At 43.4% G+C, this 19,385-nt stretch overlaps 1 protein-coding gene and 1 long non-coding RNA gene across 4 annotated transcripts in view; one reads left to right on the top strand and one right to left on the bottom strand.

Annotated features, from left to right (window-relative positions):
- Window positions 1–3,589, top strand: part of LOC144581335 (uncharacterized) — a 63,142-nt gene extending 59,553 nt beyond the window's left edge. The window contains exon 2 of the long non-coding RNA XR_013531946.1: window positions 640–3,589. This is a non-coding gene — a long non-coding RNA (uncharacterized LOC144581335). The remainder of the gene's footprint in view (window positions 1–639) is intronic.
- The window catches only part of DOCK2 (dedicator of cytokinesis 2), a 464,897-nt gene that overhangs the window by 72,804 nt on the left and 372,708 nt on the right, over window positions 1–19,385 (bottom strand). For all 3 annotated transcript variants that reach the window (XM_035290348.3, XM_035290349.3, XM_035290350.3), the window contains exons 30-32: window positions 12,520–12,598; window positions 1,296–1,396; window positions 1,147–1,205 (exon numbers count right to left, since the gene is read on the bottom strand). In XM_035290348.3, coding sequence (XP_035146239.1) covers window positions 1,147–1,205; window positions 1,296–1,396; window positions 12,520–12,598 — 239 coding nt within the window. The remainder of the gene's footprint in view (window positions 1–1,146; window positions 1,206–1,295; window positions 1,397–12,519; window positions 12,599–19,385) is intronic.

Genomic DNA, 19,385 nt, shown 5'->3' with positions numbered 1-19,385 from the left:
GCATGTACTGCTCTTAGCTTAAGTCTGATGCTACCAGCAACCATAGAAACCAGACTGATCATCTATCCACTGTGCTATGTTTCTCCCACAGTGGATAGAACTTGCTGGAAAAGGCATGCAACTGCTGCCTAAAAAAACTCATGGGAACTGGCAGACAATAAGAGGTCTGGAGAAGCAAGAAGCATAGTCTGGAGAGGGAACAAAAATTAAATCCAAGAGATGGGCACAGTTAGTACCTGTAGGAAATTCAGCAGCCACACCCAGGGTGGAACAACTTGGCATCAGAGCATCAAGGAGGGAGAAGAAAAATAAAAAATTCATGACTGTCCATCCATCCATCCATCCATCCATCCATCCATCCATCCATCCATCCATCTTTTCAGCAAATATTTATGAATGAGGATTCAGGCAAGGAGCAAGGTTTATGGCCTCTGTCCTTGTGGAATCAAAATCACACTTGGAGGCTTTCAGCTGTTTGATTTCAAGCAAGTTACTTCCCTTTCTGAGTTTCCTGATCAATAAAAGGATGAGGGAACAATTCAATCTTGCAGGAAGTGAAGATTAAATAAAATCTTCTTAGCACGGTCCTGACTCAGACTCTCAATAAATGTCTCCTTGGTTCCATCCTTCCCTCTGCAGGTATCACTCAGGTAATCATACAGGATTCCGACAGCTCCCCGAGGCAAAGACAGCTTCTGGGGGTACTTTTCAGCTCAAAAGACCCTCTCAACTTTCAGAGAACCATTTCTTCCCAGGAGGTTGGAGGCTGTTTTGTGGACCATGCTATGCAGGATACAGAATGACCCTCCAATCAGCAGCATGCATTCATGTGATGTGTGAGCATGTTAGTTCCCATGACAGTTCTGGTCCCTCTTATAAATTCACATTTGAATCTGTAACCCATTGGGGGCATCAAGCAGAAGCTTGATATTCCCAGCTGCTTGCAGGTTGGGTGGTAGGTGTGGGTATGGGGACACCCTCCCCCTTCAGTGTATAATCAGGCACTTAAGAACTGGGGTACACGCAGTAATGAACTGTTATTTCATGCTCCCATTGCTAAAACCCCGATAGCCCTCTAATGAATGGTCTTTAAGAAGGAGTTTGGTGCATGCAGATGTGGGTATCTGAATGTGTGCGCCTACTCACCAAGCTTGTACCACATATCACGGATGGAGAAGCCAATGAGACGTCTCATGTCCCCATACCTAGGAGGAACAAAGGCCTCTACTTCAGCCACCGTCTCAGAGGATCCCATGGACCTCCCCCTCTTCAGGAAATTCAAAAATGCAACCTACTTATTCAGGATTTTGTTGTACTTGGCGTGTGAGAACTGCTCCAGCTGCAGAGAATCCTGGGTGATAAAAGCCACTGCCAGATGAAAATAGTTGTTCCACAGCTGTAAATGAAAGAGTAGAGAACAGTTATGGAGAGGGTCTGAAATGGGAAGCCGTAAGTGCTGGGTGGCGTGAATAATTTATGAAGATGGCAGAAGACAGAGGCAGAACCAGTTTAATTGTGCCCACTGCAATTTTCTAACTGGCACTGACTCTGAAATTAATATCCTGGCCAAGTGAAGACGATGGATGGATTTCTCTAGGCGCTAACCTTTCTACCACGTCCACTCTCAGACAACAGAATTTGGGAAAAGAGGAGAATTTTACTTTTATTTTTGCCCTTTTTGTGCTTTGTTTTGTTTTTTGAAAGACATGTAACTTGCCTAAGCTGGTGAGCTGTTTCCTGCCCCGAAATTAGAGGGTGATAAAGGGTAAGATAATTCAGGGATTCACATCCTCTCTGGAAGTCCTACCTAATTCACCTGACAGCTTGGAGAACCAACCTGCAATCCATTCTGTCTTAAAATATTTTGTGTTTTCTTTCCCCTTAGTTTGATGGTTTCAAATTGTGGTTCCCAGATCATCAGCAGCAGCACCTGGGAACTTGTTAGAGCTACAAATTCTCTGGCCCCTGCCCAAACTTACTGAATCAGAACCTCTGGGGGTGGGACCTAGAAATCTGCAGGTTAAAAAGCACTCAGGTGATTCTGATGTGCATTTCAGTTAGAACCTCTGTTGGCCCAGATGAGATGCAGGCTTCTCAGGATTTTTGCCTGTATCTGATCTGTTGGTGCTATATGTGAGGCTAGTAGAAGGTCTCAATGGCAGGAGAGACCTTCTGGAACCCACTCCACCAGCTTGCAGCAAAATAGAGCAGGTAAAGGAATCAGCACATAGTGACTGCTCAAAAGATTAGCCACATTGATGACAATATTGATACAGGCTACAGAACCAGAGAGATTGTAGATTCAAACCGTGGGTCTACAATCCATACATTCATTGCAACACCTCAGTGAACCCTTATGCAAAACTGAGGTGACTCTGGTACCCACTGCAGAAAGCTGTAATAAAGATGACACAAAATGATGTGTTTAAAGACATGAATCACAGTAAGAGCTCAGAAATGCTTTCTAGCCTTATTGCTGTTGTGCTTTTCTTTATTCCAGTGGTTCCTCTGGTACCAAAGCCAGTGATACAGCCTAGGGTCTTGGAGCTCAAGGGAAATTGTTGCACGATGCCAAGGTCCTGCGAAGAGTAGGTGGGAGACAGCCTTGCTGAACAAAGCCCACCCACTTTAAGCCCTCTCAGCAGTGTATATAGCAAGAGGATGGGTAACATTAGCCAGAGAAATCATCCAGCCTGAGACCTTCATCCTTAACTCGCAGATGTACATTGGTGTTTGCAGATGGCCAAGACTATGAAAAAGGCAACTGTTCCACTGATAAAATAACATTATCATTGCTGCCCAGAGTATGACTTTCAAATGGGCTTGTGGTTCCAGTCTTCGAAAGAAGCAAAACAAGCACTCTAATTTTACCATGGGCCAGGCACTTTCTATACACCCTCTTTTGATCTCTTAACATTGGACAGCTCTTATTCCTCTCATAGATGAGGAGACTGAAGCGAGGTTAAGAATTTTTGCCTAAGTCTCTCAGTTTGTTACACACACGTCAGAGCTAAGATTTGCACCCAGACCGTCTGATTGACATTTGTGGCTCTTTTAACACACCACAGTTAGTCTTCAGCTGGGGATGTATTTAACAAATATTTCTGGAACATCTGCTTAGTGCCCAGGCATTGCCACAATGTGGTGAGAGAGCAGCGGTTACACAGACAGTGATGCCTGGTCTCATGCAGCTTACATTTTGTTGAGTAAATGCTTTTTTCTTTACTTGGACCTTTATCACCCAGGGCCCAAAAAACCAAACTGCTCCTGGGGTGCAGTGAGGTGGTCTCTTGGCTCATGGCCCCCTTAAAGTCAGCTCTCCATGCAAAGACCAGAAGAACCTTTTAAACACATCAGACCATTAGAGATCAGCCTGACCAACATGGTGAAACCCTGTCTTGACTAAAAATACAAAAATTAGCCAGGCGTAGTGGCATGCATCTGTAACCCCAGCTAGTCAGAAGGCTGAGCAGGAAAACTGCTTGAACCCAGGAGGCGGAAGTTGCAGTGAACCAAGATGGCACCACTGCACTCCAGCCTGGTTGACAGAGATTTCGTCTCAGAAAACAAACACACAAACAAACAAAAATATCAGATCATGCCACTGCCTTCCTCAAAGTCCTCCAAAGCTTCCTGTAACACTTGGAATCAAATCCCCTTATTTCTGTAGCAACCTTGCTTATCTAAGGTTGCTGTATCTAAGCTTGGATCTCCTGTCCACACCCCTCAGACTGCCTTTCCTTCTGGCACCCAAGTGACTTAGCAGCTTCTCCAGGGCCTTGCTTTGAAAATGTGCAGCTTTGGTCTGCTTATGTCCAGAGCTTATACATTCTCACATTTAAGATGAAACTTTGAAACAACAAGCCAGGGAAATGGAAAACCATAGCCACAGGACATGGAAATGAGTGTTTCCATGAGTGTGAGAAATCTCTTATTTTAGAGGATAGCAAAAGAGTAATCAAGGTACAATAGGAAATAAATATCCAACAAAACAAGTCAATTTACAATTACTTGTGAGAATGATTTCAGAAATGCTCCCTAACACATAAGACATGTCAAATATGGTTGAGCCTCTTGCCAGTCTTTATTCCACCCTGAATGAATTCTTCAAAAAAGCGTTTTCTCTGTAATCACATTCCTGATTTAAAAAAAAAAACTGAGATATAATTTATATACCATAAAATTCACTTTTTAAAGTGTATGATAAATTTTTAGTATATTCACAAGGTGTTTCGACCATTTTCATCATGCCAAAAGAAACCCTCTAACCAACCAGACGTGGTGGCTCACACCTGTAATCCCAGCACTTTGGGAGGCTGAGGCAGGTGGATCACCTGAGGTTTGAAGTTCGAGACCACCCTGACCAACATGAAGAAACCCATCACTACTAAAAATACAAAAATTAGGCAAGCATGGTAGCACATGCCTGTAGTCCTAGGTACTCAAGAGGCTGAGGCAGGAGAAACGCTTGAACTTGGGAGGCAGAGGCTGCAGTGAGCCAAGATCACGCCATTGCACTCCAGCCTGGGCAACAAGAGTGAAACTCCATCTCAAAAAAAAAAAAACCACACACACAAAGAAACACTCTACTCATAACAGCCAGTCCCTCTTCTCTCCAACAACATACCAACGCCTTCTCCTACCCGGTCCCTGGAAACTATGCAAGTGTGAGCCATCCACCCCAGGCTTGGCATACACCAAGCACTCAGTAAATGCAATCGTGGTGTTGATGGTAGCACTGGTTGTAAAGTATTTGTATGCCCTGTCTTCTCCAGTTGTAAGCTCCACAAGTACCAAAATCTTGTCTTCCATTTATTTGTGTCTCTAATATCATGCTCGGCACAATGATTTGAGTACAGTTGGGCTTCAGAAAACATTTATCGATTGCTGTATTGTCATAGAAATTCTTCAAAAGGTCCCAGATTTTTCTTTCTGCCCTGCTACAAACTGCCTGGAAACTGTTAATACTAATGTACTGTCTGCCTCTGTGGATTTGCCTATTCTGACAGTTCATATAAGTGACCCCATACAATATGTGACCTTTCATGCATGACTTCTTATACTTAGCATAATGCTTTCAAGGTTCATCCATGTTGTAGTGTGGATCAGTACTTCATTTTTTAATTGTGGAATAATATTCTATCATATGAATATATACATTTTGTTTATCCATTCATCCACTGATGGTCATTTGGGTTTTTGCCAGTCTTTGAATATTATGAGTCACAGCATTGACGCTATGCTGCTATGAACATTTTTGTACAAATTTCTGTGTGGACATACGTTTTCAATTCTCATGGGAGTGGACCTGGTTTTGTTTGCATTTTGGCTTCTGTTCTGGAAGACCTTTATGAACCAGGAGGTCATAGAAGAAGAAGTGATGAAGATGTGATGAAGATAGAAGAAGAAGTGATGAAGAAGTGATGAAGATGTGATGTCTCATCTTCTTAGTGAATCACAAACGGTATCCAAGTACCTCACCCATAGCCCCTGCCCAGTTCTGCCCATGGGGCTCTATGGAATGACTTCTGGAACTCACAGGAGGTTGTCACAGTGTGTGGCTCTGTTCAGTACCCTGAGAGTTGAGCAGTGGTCACAACTACATATCGCTGAATACTTATAATGCCTCTGCCCCCAGCCCTTCTTCACTCTTGTTTCCGAAGAATCAGAACCAAATGCATTCAACCTGGCTTTTTTTTTTTTTTTGAGACGGAGTTTCACTCTTGTTACCCAGGCTGGAGTGCAATGGCATGATCTTGGCTCACTGCAACCTCTGCCTCCTGGGTTCAGGCAATTCTCTTGCCTCAGCCTCCCGAGTAGCTGGGATTACAGGCACACGCCACCATGCCCAGCTAATTTTTTTGTATTTTTAGTAGAGACGGGGTTTCACCATGTTGACCAGGATGGTCTCGATCTCTTGACCTCGTGATCCACCTGCCTCGGCCTCCCAAAGTGCTGGGATTACAGGTGTAAACCACCGCGCCTGGCCTCACCTGGCTTTTAAAGTATCATACAATTTCCATGGCCTCCAGTGTTGTCTCCTTTGACAAACTGCCCACCTAGTTGGGCTGGTCTGACTCCACAGAGATCACAGGAGCATTTTGGTCTCCATGGCTTCACTCACAGTGGTTCTCACACCTGCAGTGACTGTCTCCTATTCTTACATCCAAGCTGAATTCAAGACCTGCTTCCTTCATGAAGCCTTTCTAGATTGCAGGGCACCTTGGGTCTGCCTGATCACTTCCTGATTTGAGGAGAATGTATTGTGTGCAACTCCCTCCACTAACAAGGATGTCAGTCCACTGTACTTGGCCTTGTGCTCTATTCATTTCTCATGACAGCATTGCCTGATGGTCAAGAGCACACGTGTCAGTGTTTTGCAGACCAGGGTGTGAAAACCAGTTCTACTGCTTATTAGATGGGTTGCCTTTGGCTAGTTACTTGGCCTTTCTGAGCCTCATTTTCTTCACTTGTAAAACACCCAAAATAATGGTACCTACTATAATGGACTGTTGTAATTACAGGATCATATGATATGAGCAGGAGGCATCCATTACAGGCTTGGCACTAAGTGCTCAGTAAATGGAATGGTGGTGTTGACAGTAGCGTTGGTTGTGGAGTATTTGTATGCCCTGTCTTCTCCAATTATAAGCTCTACAAGTAAAAAGACTGTGTCTTCTATTTATTTGTATCTCTAATGCCATGCTCAGCACAATGACTTGAATACAGCTGGGCTCCAGGAAATATTTATTTATCGATTGCTGTATTGTCAGAGAAATTCTTCAAAGGGTCCCAGATTTTTCTTTCTGCCCTGTTACAAACTGCCTGGTGATATTTCTACTAAGTGCCTAGCTCAGCTGATTAGGGGAAGCCACAGTATCTCTTTAGCAAAACGACAGGTCTCTTTGCCCTGGGGAAGAGATGAGGTGATTTCAGATTGGGAATTTAATATTTTGAAATTATAGGACAATAGAGTGTTAGAACTGGAATAAATTTAAGTGTCATCTGTTCTGACTACCATATTGCACAGAGGTAAAGTCCAGATAAGGTAAAAGACTACCCAAAGTCATACTGCTAGTGGGTATAATGAGAATTTAGTCACTTTTAATTAGCTCTAAAAATTATAAAAGTAATACACACACATAGTTAAAAAATGATAGAAAAGATTTACTAGGAGAAAGTTATTTTCCATCCTACCTTGAATCCAAGCCTCATTCCCAAGAAGAAAATGCTAACAATTCCTTGGATAGCCTTTCAGAATTTTTTTATGCATAAACAAATGTATGTATAGTCATCTTTTTTAAAAGTCTGCGGCACTTGGCTTTTTTCTCTTACCAATATATCTTGCAAATGTTTCTATATTAGCATACACAGATCTGCTTCATTCTCTTTTACTGCTACATTGTATTCTGCTATGAGGATGTACTTTAATTTTAACCAAATTCCCTATTTATAGACATTTAGCTTGATTCCAGTTTTTTTTTTTTTTGCTAGCAACAGTACTGTAATCAACACCCTTATTTAAACATCTTTATGCATGGTAAACTGCATTAGTAGTATACATTCCTAGAACTGGAATTTCTAAGATACAGGGTCTATGTAGGTTTCGTTGTTGTTGTTGTTTGTCTTTGTTTTTATAGATACTGTCAGGTTGCCTTCCAGAGTTTCAATTCAATTACCAGCTCCATTACCATGAACAAGTTACCCTACCTTTCTGACTCTCGTAACTTCATCTAGAAAATGAGGACAATAGTATCTAAGGGTGTAGTTGTAAGGACTAAATGAGGAAATCACTGCCTAGTAAAATCTTAGTCTTGCAAAGCCTTCTTCACTTATCTAAGCCAAAGTAGATTTGCCCATTATTCACCCATATTATACCCTGTTCACAGCAGCTAAGTCATATTTTAAACAAAATTATTTTATAATCTGTCTCCTGTACCGGATATCAGCATCAAGCAAGCAAGAATCTTCTTTTTAAATTCACTATTGTATATACAGTTTCGTGCATCATGTTTGAATGAGTTCATTAATGAGCCAAGCACACTACATGCATTCTGGTTAAATCCCCCTAAACAACCATGAGATTTGTATAATAAGTCTCCCCATTTTCAGATCAGGAAACTGAGGCCCAGAAACGTTCAATATCTTGCCCAATATCACAGAGGTATATGATGAAGGTGGCATCTGAATCCAGTTTATCTGACTCCAGGACTTGCATTCTTCACCACTCTGCTCTTCTGCCAAAATCACTCCTCTTCTTTCTCAGTGTCCTTTCAGCTTTGTTGTTGGTTAAGGTTTTCACTGGTCCATCTGATGTTTGTAAGGACCATAGCCTTTATAGCAGAGAGATCAATACTTTTTAATCAGAATTAGGATTCTTTCTCAGTGACCTCAAATCATTATTTATCCCAAATTTCAATTAAAAAATTAAACAAACCAGAATGCAGTGGTGCTGAAATGCAGTCACCCTGCTCCCCTCTGAGGGGCAGAGCACAGCTGTCATGACCACTTTGGGGATGCCCCTGGTTCTGGGAGTGGAAGGGCCCAGCTGTGGACTCAGGTGAGGAATATCAGACTAGAGGATGTCTGGGGCCTATAAGCTGAAGCCGGCAGGGCTGGCAAAACCATACCCAGGCATGTGCCCACGCTTCTGCCTGGTGAACCATCACACCATGAGTCCCCCTGTACTGGTGCTATGGGTGGTTGCAAGGCTTTGACAAGTACTCCCTCTGTTTGTGTCTCCCTCACCTGTTTTTGGCATCACTGGTTACATTTACCATTGTAAAGACCAAGGTGGCCATCATTTCTCTACTAATGGCCAGAAATATTCTAGAAGGTTTTCACTTCACAGGATATCCAAATTAGCTCCTAGGATACACTGGTAATCCAAAAATGCCTCAAAGCCTAGGCAGAAATGGCCATACCCAAAGCTGATTAGAACATCCCCATGGAGAGAGAATGATCTCAATACCAAACACAGAGTTGCCAAAAACAGAGTCTTTCTGGAGCCCAAGTATAATCACTGATTCCAGGGCCAATCAGAGATTTCATCAGGAAGAGTCTCATCTTTCAGCCAATCATCTCAGAGTTCTCTATCCCAATACCAGTAAGAAATAGCAAGGGCAGAGGGTGCTTTTGGATCTAAATAGAGCTGTCTCCTGGAATCCAAAGGCACCCTGTTCCTAAGAGACAGAACAGAAGAGTGAAAAGAGGATGGGCTTTGCACACAGGCCTAGGGTTGAATCCCAGCAGCCCCATTAATTGGTTAGATGACCTTTAACAGAAAAGCCAATCAACTCTCTGAAGCTCCGTTTATTCACCAAATGGGTATATCCTAATCTAACAAGATTACGATGAGAATCAACATTTTCTAAGTAGATTTCCAATAAAGTTAGTCATGTTCTTCAAAAGCCTGGATGCTAGAAGATATATTTATATAGCCTTCTATCAAGATTCCAAGATCCTTGAGGATAGGGCAGTGTTTTTTGCTTCTGAGTTCCTTGAAACATGTTGCAATAGTCTGGGCCCATGAGAATTGCTCTTAAACAAAAATTCTTGCTGATTTGAATTGTAAATCCTCTCTTGGTCTTCCCTGACCACACAAACTGATGCAGACACTAAGGACCAGCATCCTGAATAGGGCCTGGAATGCAAGTAATCTTAACCCCAAGCGAAAACATCATTTTTATAATTCCCAGTTCTTGTCACCTATAGAGTGGCACTCACCAAGCTTCTTACTTCCGGCCCTTTGAATCACAAAACCACAATTCTGGGAAAGATATTAGGGATAATCTCATTGCACCTGCCCCTCCTCTGGTCAGTGGCTGCCAAGACAGGCAGCAGTCAGTGATGGATGCTGTTCCTGCTGATATTAAATGCATAATTAATGAGACCGTAAGAAGGAGACAAGGCATGTTCCAGGCAGGGTACAGAGAACAAATCCATTCTCACACAGTGGGAGGAAAAGGTAGGAGAACAAAGATAAGGTTGGAAAATGGTCCTGTTCTTGGGCACTTTTCAGTAAATACCTATGGAAGCGTCATCAGGAAAAGAGACTTAATTTATTTTGCGATGTTGGCCACCCTCCTGTTTTACAGAATCCTGTGGGTGTAACAGCCCCAGGCAATGTTGTGGTGACCAGAAAGAGGCCTCCCTCCTGTCCCGTTTATCAAAGACTGACATGCATCCCCAGCCCTGACACATTTAGGGTCAGGATCATCATCACGATTATCCAAATAGTAAGATTATTATTGTTATAATGAGCTAACACTTATTAAATGATTCCTATGTTCCCAGCACTGTTCTAAATGCTTTACATGAATTAATTCACTTAATCTCACAACAATCTAATGACATAGCTGCTATTAGTATCCTGATTAAATGTTGAGGAAGCTGAGGCATACAGAGATGAAGTAATTGTCTAGTCACTCAGCCTGCAAACCCATACTTCTCATGTATAAAACCCTCAATCTCTGAGCATCTCTCAAATACAGATTTTCTTTCAGGAAAACAGGATATAAACCTAAAGGAATGGCCTGAAGGACTAAAGTTAAACTTTTCTTAGAAAATATCCATCTAAGAGCATGGAAAAGAGTGAAGTCAGGAAAGCAAGTTCGAGGCTGCAATTGCTGACACCCACTGAAAGAGATGAACAAACTAGCTTGCAGCTGTATGAACCAAAGCCTGTCACCTCTGGCCCCTAGGTATGGTGTTCCAAGTTGTTCCTCCCAAAAAAGCAAAAACTTCTCTGAACATACCCATGACAGCCACATTTGAAAGGGAATCAAACACCTCTCCCGATTCAAACCAGCTAAAGAGGTATGCTTTGTTCCCATGTCAAAGATTTATAATGCCGGGGGAAAGTCTCATCCAGAACCCAGTTGGGCAGTCAACCCACTGCAGGGGTGAAAGTCTATATCTGGCATGTGGCTGTTGTCATCTATGTGGGCCTTGGTGTCAGCCACCACTGAGTTCTGGTCCCAATTTGCATTGGTGTGCTCTGTGACACCAGGCTATCGCCTTATTATCTCTGAGTCTTATTGTCTCCTTAGAGCAGAAAAATAGTAGTGGTAGTGGCGAACTGATAGGGTGGCTTTAAAGACAGAGAAAGATAGTGGCCTTAAGGTGCTTCTCGTGAGATCTGGCATGTATTAACCATCAGAAAATGGCAGCTACTAATTTTATCATCATTCTTATTATCGTTCAGTTGCCTGATGTTAATGCAAGGTAGTTCAAGAGAATCTTGTTCAAAGATACTGTTCATCCTCTCAACAAATACTCATAGCCTGGTGCTCTCAGCAGGTTGAATCTCACAGGCCTCAGCCCAGACATCACTTCCCCAAGGAGACTCTACTATGTGCCAGGCATAGAGTTGCTATGTGTTCAAGGTCTTTATACTCACAAGGCTATGTTCTATGGGCAGAAAGAGAGAAAATATGCATGTAGACAAGAATGATGATTTCTAATGACATTTAGTGCTATGAAGAGACTCCAGGAAGCCACGTGATGATGCATAATGACCGTAGGGTCAGTGGGGGTGATCTTCAGAGAGGAGTCAGGCAAGGGAGGCCTCTTTAAGGAAGACATATTTGAACAGAAACTCATGTGACCTTACAAGTGGATTCTGCCAGCAAGCCCCCTTGTCACCTTCCAGTTCTGGAAAAAACTATGAAGTAGAAAGGGTAGTTGTTGCATTTTACAGATGACTCACTTGAGGCACGGATACAGTCCAGGCCTTGCCTGAAGTTTCTCACAGGCCTCGGCTCAGACAGGAACAGAACAACTTAGATGAACAGGGAGAAATCACTATCATCCCAGTTGATGAGCTCAGTGTCTTCTACTCCCTAAGCCCCCACTGCAAGAGATGCTGGGGTCAGAGACTTCCCTGGAGACGATCCTTTTGAGTGTAGCGGTGTGGGGGGCGGGGTCGGGGGGGCTTCTCCACATCTCCAGGCAGAAGCAGCAATCTGGACTTTCCCACAGAGTTTGTTCTTCTTGGGCCTGGACTAGGGGCAGGTGTGTCATTCTGTTTGCCTCATGCACATACTTTTAGGACCCTGAATCTCTTAGAGGTCCCAGGTCTTAGCTGAGCACTAAAAATGACTTTCAAAGGAATCAGGAGCCACAAAGTTGTACTGGGGAACTTGATTGTAAATCATTTTTCAGTGTTTATGAAAATAAACTGCTCTTTCAGCTTCAGGGAATAGAAAAGCAAAAAAAGGTGATATATTTTTGAAAGTTGGGACTGACTCTGACAATGAATGAATGCAAGTCTCCTTGTTAGCGTTAAGATCTATTATACAGTCACATTTGCATATGATGGTGAATTGATGACTATTTAATCAAGGCCGTGGTTGAAAGCCTGAGAATTTTTTCCCCAGCTGCACCCCACCCTGGGAAACCCTAGAGACACTGGGACAGCTTCTGTGGGCTTTGGGATGTGTCTGATGGAGCGATCAGCCACACATGTCAGAGACGCCCTGCGCAGCTCCAAGGGTAGCTCTGGGGCCTCATACTCACTTGGAATTCAAAATTCGTGTGCTCCAGGAACTTCTGGTTCATGGTTTCTGCAAACTTGTTGATAGCTCTCAGGAAGACCCTGGAAGAGGGCAGAAAATTACCAGACCATCTGAGCATGATCCCTCAGGTTCCTTTCTCCTTATGCCAGACTGAAATTCCCTTACTCTCTGTGGGGAGAGTCTCAAAGGCCAAATTACTGATTTAGAGAGGTCAACTAATGCAGATTAACAACTGTTCACACTCTAGACCCGGGGCTGTTTTCCTTGCAAGAACTCATTAACTGTTTAACTTCTTCTTGAAAATCTGCATTGTTTCATGCTTCAGATATTACAAGCTTATGGCAGAAAATTCATACCATCCAGAAAAGATCTAAAGAGAAATCGCCCCCCTCCAGTCCCAAAACAAGTAAACAACATGCCACCACATCCTATCACCTATCGAAAACTGTCATCTACACTTTGATGAACACTATTTTTAAAGGTCTCCCTGAATGTTTATATACAAATGATATTTTAAGGATATCATTTGATAAATGAGGCTAAACAACAAATGCTGTTTCACAGCCTGTCTTTTTTACTCAGCAATAAATTATGTGCTTTTTTCATGCCATCGAATGTAGATATATATCATCCTTTTTAATCACTGAAGAGCATTCTACTGTATGGATGTATCACCGTTACTTTAACCTATTTCTCATTGATTGGTCTTTTTGTTTTTTCTCATTTTTTTTCTGTAATAAACAATGCTCCAGTGATTACTCTTCTGTGTATATCATATACATCCTATATATACTCCTTTTCCAGTGTTCTCCTCCAAGTAATAAGATTGTTCAAATGGGCCAGGTACGGGGGCTCATATCTGTAATCCCAGCACTTTGGGAGGCCAAGGTGGGCAGATCACTTGAGGTCTGGAGTTCAAGAACAGCCTGACCAAAATGGTGAAACCCTGTCTCTACTAAAAATAGAAAAATTCGCTGGGTGTGGTGGCACATACCTATAATCTAAGCTACTTGGGAAGCTGAGGCATGAGAATCCCTTGAACCCAGGAGGCGGAGGTTGCAGTGATCTGAGATTGTGACAGTGCCCTCCAGCCTGGGCAATAGAGTGAGACTCTGCCTCAAAAAAAAAAAAAAAAAAAAAAACTAGTCAAATGCCATGCAATTTTGACATTTTGGTACTTGCTGTCAATTTGCATTTCTCCCTAAGTGTGTTCCTGTCCATGTTGTTCTCTCCCTCCTCCTTGCCAAGCCCTTCCAACTGGTCTTGCAGCCTCCTGTCTCTTGCTCTTTCATCCTGAAAAGCACATTTCCCTATAGGACAGCTCCATCCATATCAATCATTGATTTAATGGCTCTCCACTGCCCATAGGGTAAGTCTGAGCTCTTTCTCTGAACAGTCCCTACCCTCGTGATGGGACTCCAACCTTCTTTTCTAGGCTTACTTCTTGCAATTACCCTGTGCTTCTGGTATTTCCCAAATTCCTGGCTGTGTTCTTTCTTTGTGTAGAATGTGCCTTGCCTTCTCATCTCTGAAAGTCAAGATTCTTCATGGTGATTATCCTTCACGGTCCAGATCAAGAGCCTTCTTCGTTTAGTTGTCCATCATCCCGCCTTAAATGATTGTGACTATCCCATTCTCTGAGATTATTTCTGGCACCAATCCTATGAGCACACTTTAAAACTAGCTGTCGGTGTGCAGCTACATCTCCTCTTTCAGACTGTGAGCTTCTGTAGCACAGGATCTTCTGCACTATGTGTCCCTCAGGGGATCCTCATTGTAACTCTCTTTCCCAACATTCATTGTGGTCTAGGATGATTTACTTGTATGACTCAGTAACATCTCTCTTCTTGAGTAGATTCTACTCTCCTGGGAATCACAGACTCCCTCTATGAGCTCACGTTCTACCCAGTTCACCTGACTTTAACTCCTAAATTTGTATCTCCATCCCTGACCTCTCTTCTAAACACCAGCTTGTACTCAGCTCTCTGATCTATTCCCATACTTGAATAACTTATAGGCATCTCAAACTTCCATGTCAAAAACTAAACTCCTGACACCTGCCCTCCCCACACTCAACCAGAAATACTTCTTGCTGTAGTCTTCCCATCTAAGTTAAGCACAAGTCTATTCTTCCAATTGCTCAGAGTGAGGGATAAAAAAGAAACAACTTTGGTAACATCCTTGACTATGTCTTTCTCTCATATCTTACACCTGGACTTTATAGAACACATGATGCATATAAGAAGTGTCTCCTCTCAGGGACCAAAAAGGCTGGGCTATTTATCCCTTAGCTGCCGCCCCTCACTGGTTGAAAGCTGCTCCAATGGGTCGAAAGTCTCAGGTACTTCTGGCCTGTCCTGCAGGTGAGCTTAGCACTCTGTAGCCAGAGAAAGCCCAGGGAAGAAAGGAAGAAGAAGGAAAGCCTCAGGGTGCATGGAAAATGTCCACTGAAGCTGCCTGCGGATGGGTGGATTTTGGGTGATCTGAGTCGGTGGGTGGAGTATCTGAAGCATTTGTTACATTAGGCACTGCAAGGCCAGGTGTTCATTAAAATACTTTCATGACTGTTGAACACAGAAGGCAGTGTATGCTGGCACTGCGATCACAGGATTTGGACACACACACACACACACACACAAAAGGGTGTGATTTCTGGCTTTGTTACTCTCCAGCTGTGCGGTTTTAGAGGATGTTAATATCACCCCTGACATTTCAGTCTCCTCCCTGGTGAAACAGCAGTAATGTAACCTTTTTCACAGGGTTATTAGCTGAGGTGGCTTCAGATCCCACTGGACTGCTTCATTCTTCTAAAGTCAAGAGCCAGACAACAGGGCAGACAGAGGACAGGGATTAGTTAGCAGCCAGTTTTGAGGCAGGCCAGCACCTTATAAAAACATAAATAAAAACCCCACAAAATCTGCCACCCCATCAGGCTGTCACAAAGTGAGATTTCTTTGGTTTTGTTAGTCTGTTATTCACCAATATGTCTTTAAACAACATCGTATTTTGTATTCTCTCTTGAAAGATTAGTTATCTGATTCCCCAGATGGAAATGCATTGAGTGGCTGTCATATTATATGTAAACATCTCAGAATCTTGAATACAATACCAGCATGAGGGCTTTTACACATTCTCAGCAGCAACAAAGCTATCAGTCGTTCCAGTAACAGTCATTATTTTGGTTGTCAGCTTAAACTTGTCTCCAGCCTCAAAGGCCAGTCTAATGACCAGGAATTGATCTGCCCCTTTGCTGATGACAGGGATTAGTAGCAGGTAAATCAAAGTTCCTCCCTTTCTCTAGAGTCTTTCACAGCCACACATTAGAAATAAGAATATCACTTGACTTTCATTGCCCATGTTTGGGTTGAGAAAAGTAAGGCACTTTTTAAAATTTTTTTTAAACAATAATTGTACTTAAAGCCTAAGCACTCCTATAGTAAAGTGGGTTAGGATGAACATACAGTCAACTTGGTTACTCTCAACTTGAGTTGTTGAAAACAAAGTTCATTGTTAAATCTCAGCCTAGCACTTCCTGTGTCTCTTCCATGATGCTTAGTAGCTGTATGGGAGGAAGAACAATCTCAACCATGGTTTTCAACTGTGTGCCAGGCTCCATGCTAGAGGCTTTGCATAGATTTTTTTCCTCTTTTGCTTTTGTTTTTCTAATGCTCACATATCTCTGAGTTAGATGGTTTCCACTTTAGAGATATGAGTTTAGGTGACTTTCCCAATAGCCCAGCCAGTACACATAAAATCAGGATTTACAGGAAGTCACACTGCCTGCAGAATCTAGGTATTGAACCACCGTGCAGTTGTGCCCACAAGATCATCTCTGTAATTCTGTTCAATCCAAGCTGTGAGCACACTTAATAATTAATTAAAACACTCAACACTGAGTGTGTTTATCTACCTATTATTAATAACAATGATGGAAGTATCAATTATCATAATTCATATGCCCTGTGCTAAGAGCTCTACAGGCATTATTTCATTTAATTCTATAAGCTGAAGTAGAAGCTACTGTTATACCCATTTAACAGAAGAGGAGATTGAGTCTTAGAAAGATCAAATAATTTCTCCACATTCAAACAGTAAGGAAGCAGAAGAGAACAGACTCAAACTCAGGTTTTTCTTTCTCTAAAGTGTTTTCAGTTAGCCAGAAGGACACACTGGCTCCTCTGAAGGTCAGCCTCCATGGACTTCCAGCACCGGCATGCTTCTGCTCATGCCTGTTGTGCACACAGCCCTTCGCACTTCATCCACATCATTCTGCTGCCTGCCCACAACTCACTGGGCCCAGGGCCAACACTTGACTCAAAACGGTCTTGCATGGGTGGGCTGGCAGCCCATGGGTGGTCTTATGGATATGGTACTGTGCAATGGAGATACCCAAGCCTGGACAAAAGTAGACCTATCCTTTCAGACAGCCCACGAGGAGGGAGAATGTAATCCGAGCCTTGAGCAGAAGCCATGGGCAGACGATTCCACGAAGAACCAGAAGCCATATGCAATAGAGCAGGGGACAGAGAAGACAGCTGTTGTGAGCAGGAAGAAACTGACAGAACGAGGAGCCAAACCTGGGCTTGCTATGCTGAAAACTGTTCCATGTGAGGCCTCACAGAGCCTGCTGGCTCGAGTCCCCTGCTTCCCACTTCTCTTCATGTGGCAGAACAAATGCTGGTCACAGGAGGCAGCTAAGAATAAGCCTATACACACTACATGTACTACTCCCTGGCCTGGGCCCAGAAGTGGAAGGTGCATATAGACGCCTGCAGATGCTGCAATCTGCCAGGGTCACCTTCCCACTCAGCCACTCTTCTGAGCTGTGGCCATGGGCTGAGTGGTTGACCTCTGTGAATCTCAACTGCCCCATCTGTAAAAGGAGCCATGTGTGAAGACTAAATGAGGTGCAATACAGGAAGCAGGGGCCCAGTGTCTCGGCACACAGATGTCCTCTGTACACGTCAGTTGTTGTTGTTATGGTCATCCTTAACTGCCCACTGCCTTGAAGTTCTGAGGCAGGAGGATACGAGGCTGATGATATTCCCATGTGACAACACAGCATGGACCAATGCCCACAGGTAGTATCATGTGAATAAAAGGCAGATATGCCCTGTCTGGTGAGATTCACCAAGGGAGGGAAAGGGCCACTCCAAATCCCAATCCCCTGTTATTCATGGGATGTAGTTGATTCTACTGATCAGAACTTGAAGATAAAAGCATTGGCTAGCTAGGCATGGTGACTTGTGCCCTTCCTGTAATCCCAATACTTTGGAGGGCCAAGGCGGGCAGATCATGAGGTCAAGAGATCGAAACCATCCTGGCCAACATGGTGAAGCCCCTTCTCTACTAAAAATTAAAAAATTAGCTGGGCTTAGTGGTATGCACCTGTAGTCCCAGCTACTCTGGAGGCTGAGGCAGAATTTGGGAGGCAGAGGTTGCAGTGAGCCAATATCATGTCACTGCACTCCAGCCTGGCGACAGAGTGAGACTCCATCTCAAAACAAAAAGCACTGGCTGGGAGACAGTCTTATCCCTCTCCTTGAGCCACTGGGATATCCATTCCCCCACAGAGCCTTTAAGTGCCTCTTTACAACACACAAGATACTCCATGTACCAAAAGGTTAGAATGAATCAGTATATTCCAGCTCAGTGACAGGACACGGTTCACCCCAAGTGCCCGCAAACATTTTCTGCATAATTTGGGATTCCAGTTAGGGATGCAGCAGGCTCCCGGGATCAGGATCCCACATTAGCTGGATGTCAGGATTAGGTGTTCTGTGCTGGTTAAAGAAACCATGGAGAGGTAAGGTGGGCACGGTGGCTCATGTCTGTAATCCCAGCACTTTGGGAGGCTGAGTCAAGTGGGTCACCTGAGGTCAGGAGTTTCAGACTAGCCTGGCCAATGTGGTGAAACCCCGTCTCTACTAAAAATATAAAAATTAGCCAGGGTTGGTGGTGCACACATTTAATCCCAGCTACTGGGGAGGCTGAGGCAGGACAATCACTGGAATCCAGGAGGTGGAAGTAGCAGTAAGCCAAGATCGTGCCATTGCACTCCAGCCTGGGTGACAAAGCAAGACTCTGTCTCAAAAAGAAGAAAGGAAGGAAGGAAGGAAGGAAGGAAGGAAGGAAGGAAGGAAGGAAGGAAGGAAGGAAGGAAGGAAGGAAGAAAGGAAGGAAGGAAGGGAGGGAAGGAGGGAGGGAGGGAGTCAGGGAGGGAGGGAGGATGAAGAAAGTTCTTTCTTTCTGGATTACATGGATTGCAGGAGGTGGAGACCCCAAAAATGAATAATCATTACAAATTCAGGTAGGTAGAACAAAGGGAAAGTGGGTATCCGTGATTCATCAGCACACTGATGGAACCACCATATGAAAAGGTAGACAAGATCCAGCCCAGATTTGCTGCTTCGGTGAAGTATTTTGGATATATCCAGACCATAGAAATAGAAATATAAAATAAAAATGACTAACATTTATGAAGCGCTTGCTATGTGTCAAACACTGCTCTAACTACTTTATACGTATTATTTCATTTTAGTTCCCACAAATATCCTCTGTGGTAGGTATTATTATTAGCCACATCTTACAGTGAGGAAAGCTGAGTCTGGAGTGGTTAAGTAACTTGCCCAGGTCATACAGCTCTTGAATGGTAGAGATGGAATTTGAACCTAGGCAGTCAGAAGTCCTAACTTGTCTGTTCTGCCTCTGGTCTCTCTCTGGGCTCTGAAATCATGACAGTGACTGCAGCACTTGGTTATATGTCCATGCAAATATTTACTGTTTTTCCAGCTAGACCAAAGCCCTCTGCCTTCTGGGATCATAGCTTAAATTGACCTGTTCATTGCCTTGAACCCTGGATGCTCA

The sequence above is a fragment of the Callithrix jacchus genome, chromosome 2 (assembly GCF_049354715.1).
Source record: "Callithrix jacchus isolate 240 chromosome 2, calJac240_pri, whole genome shotgun sequence".
Taxonomy (NCBI): Eukaryota; Metazoa; Chordata; class Mammalia; order Primates; family Cebidae; genus Callithrix; species Callithrix jacchus.
Note: the sequence above shows the minus strand (reverse complement) of the source record. Positions and strands in the feature narration are given on the sequence as shown.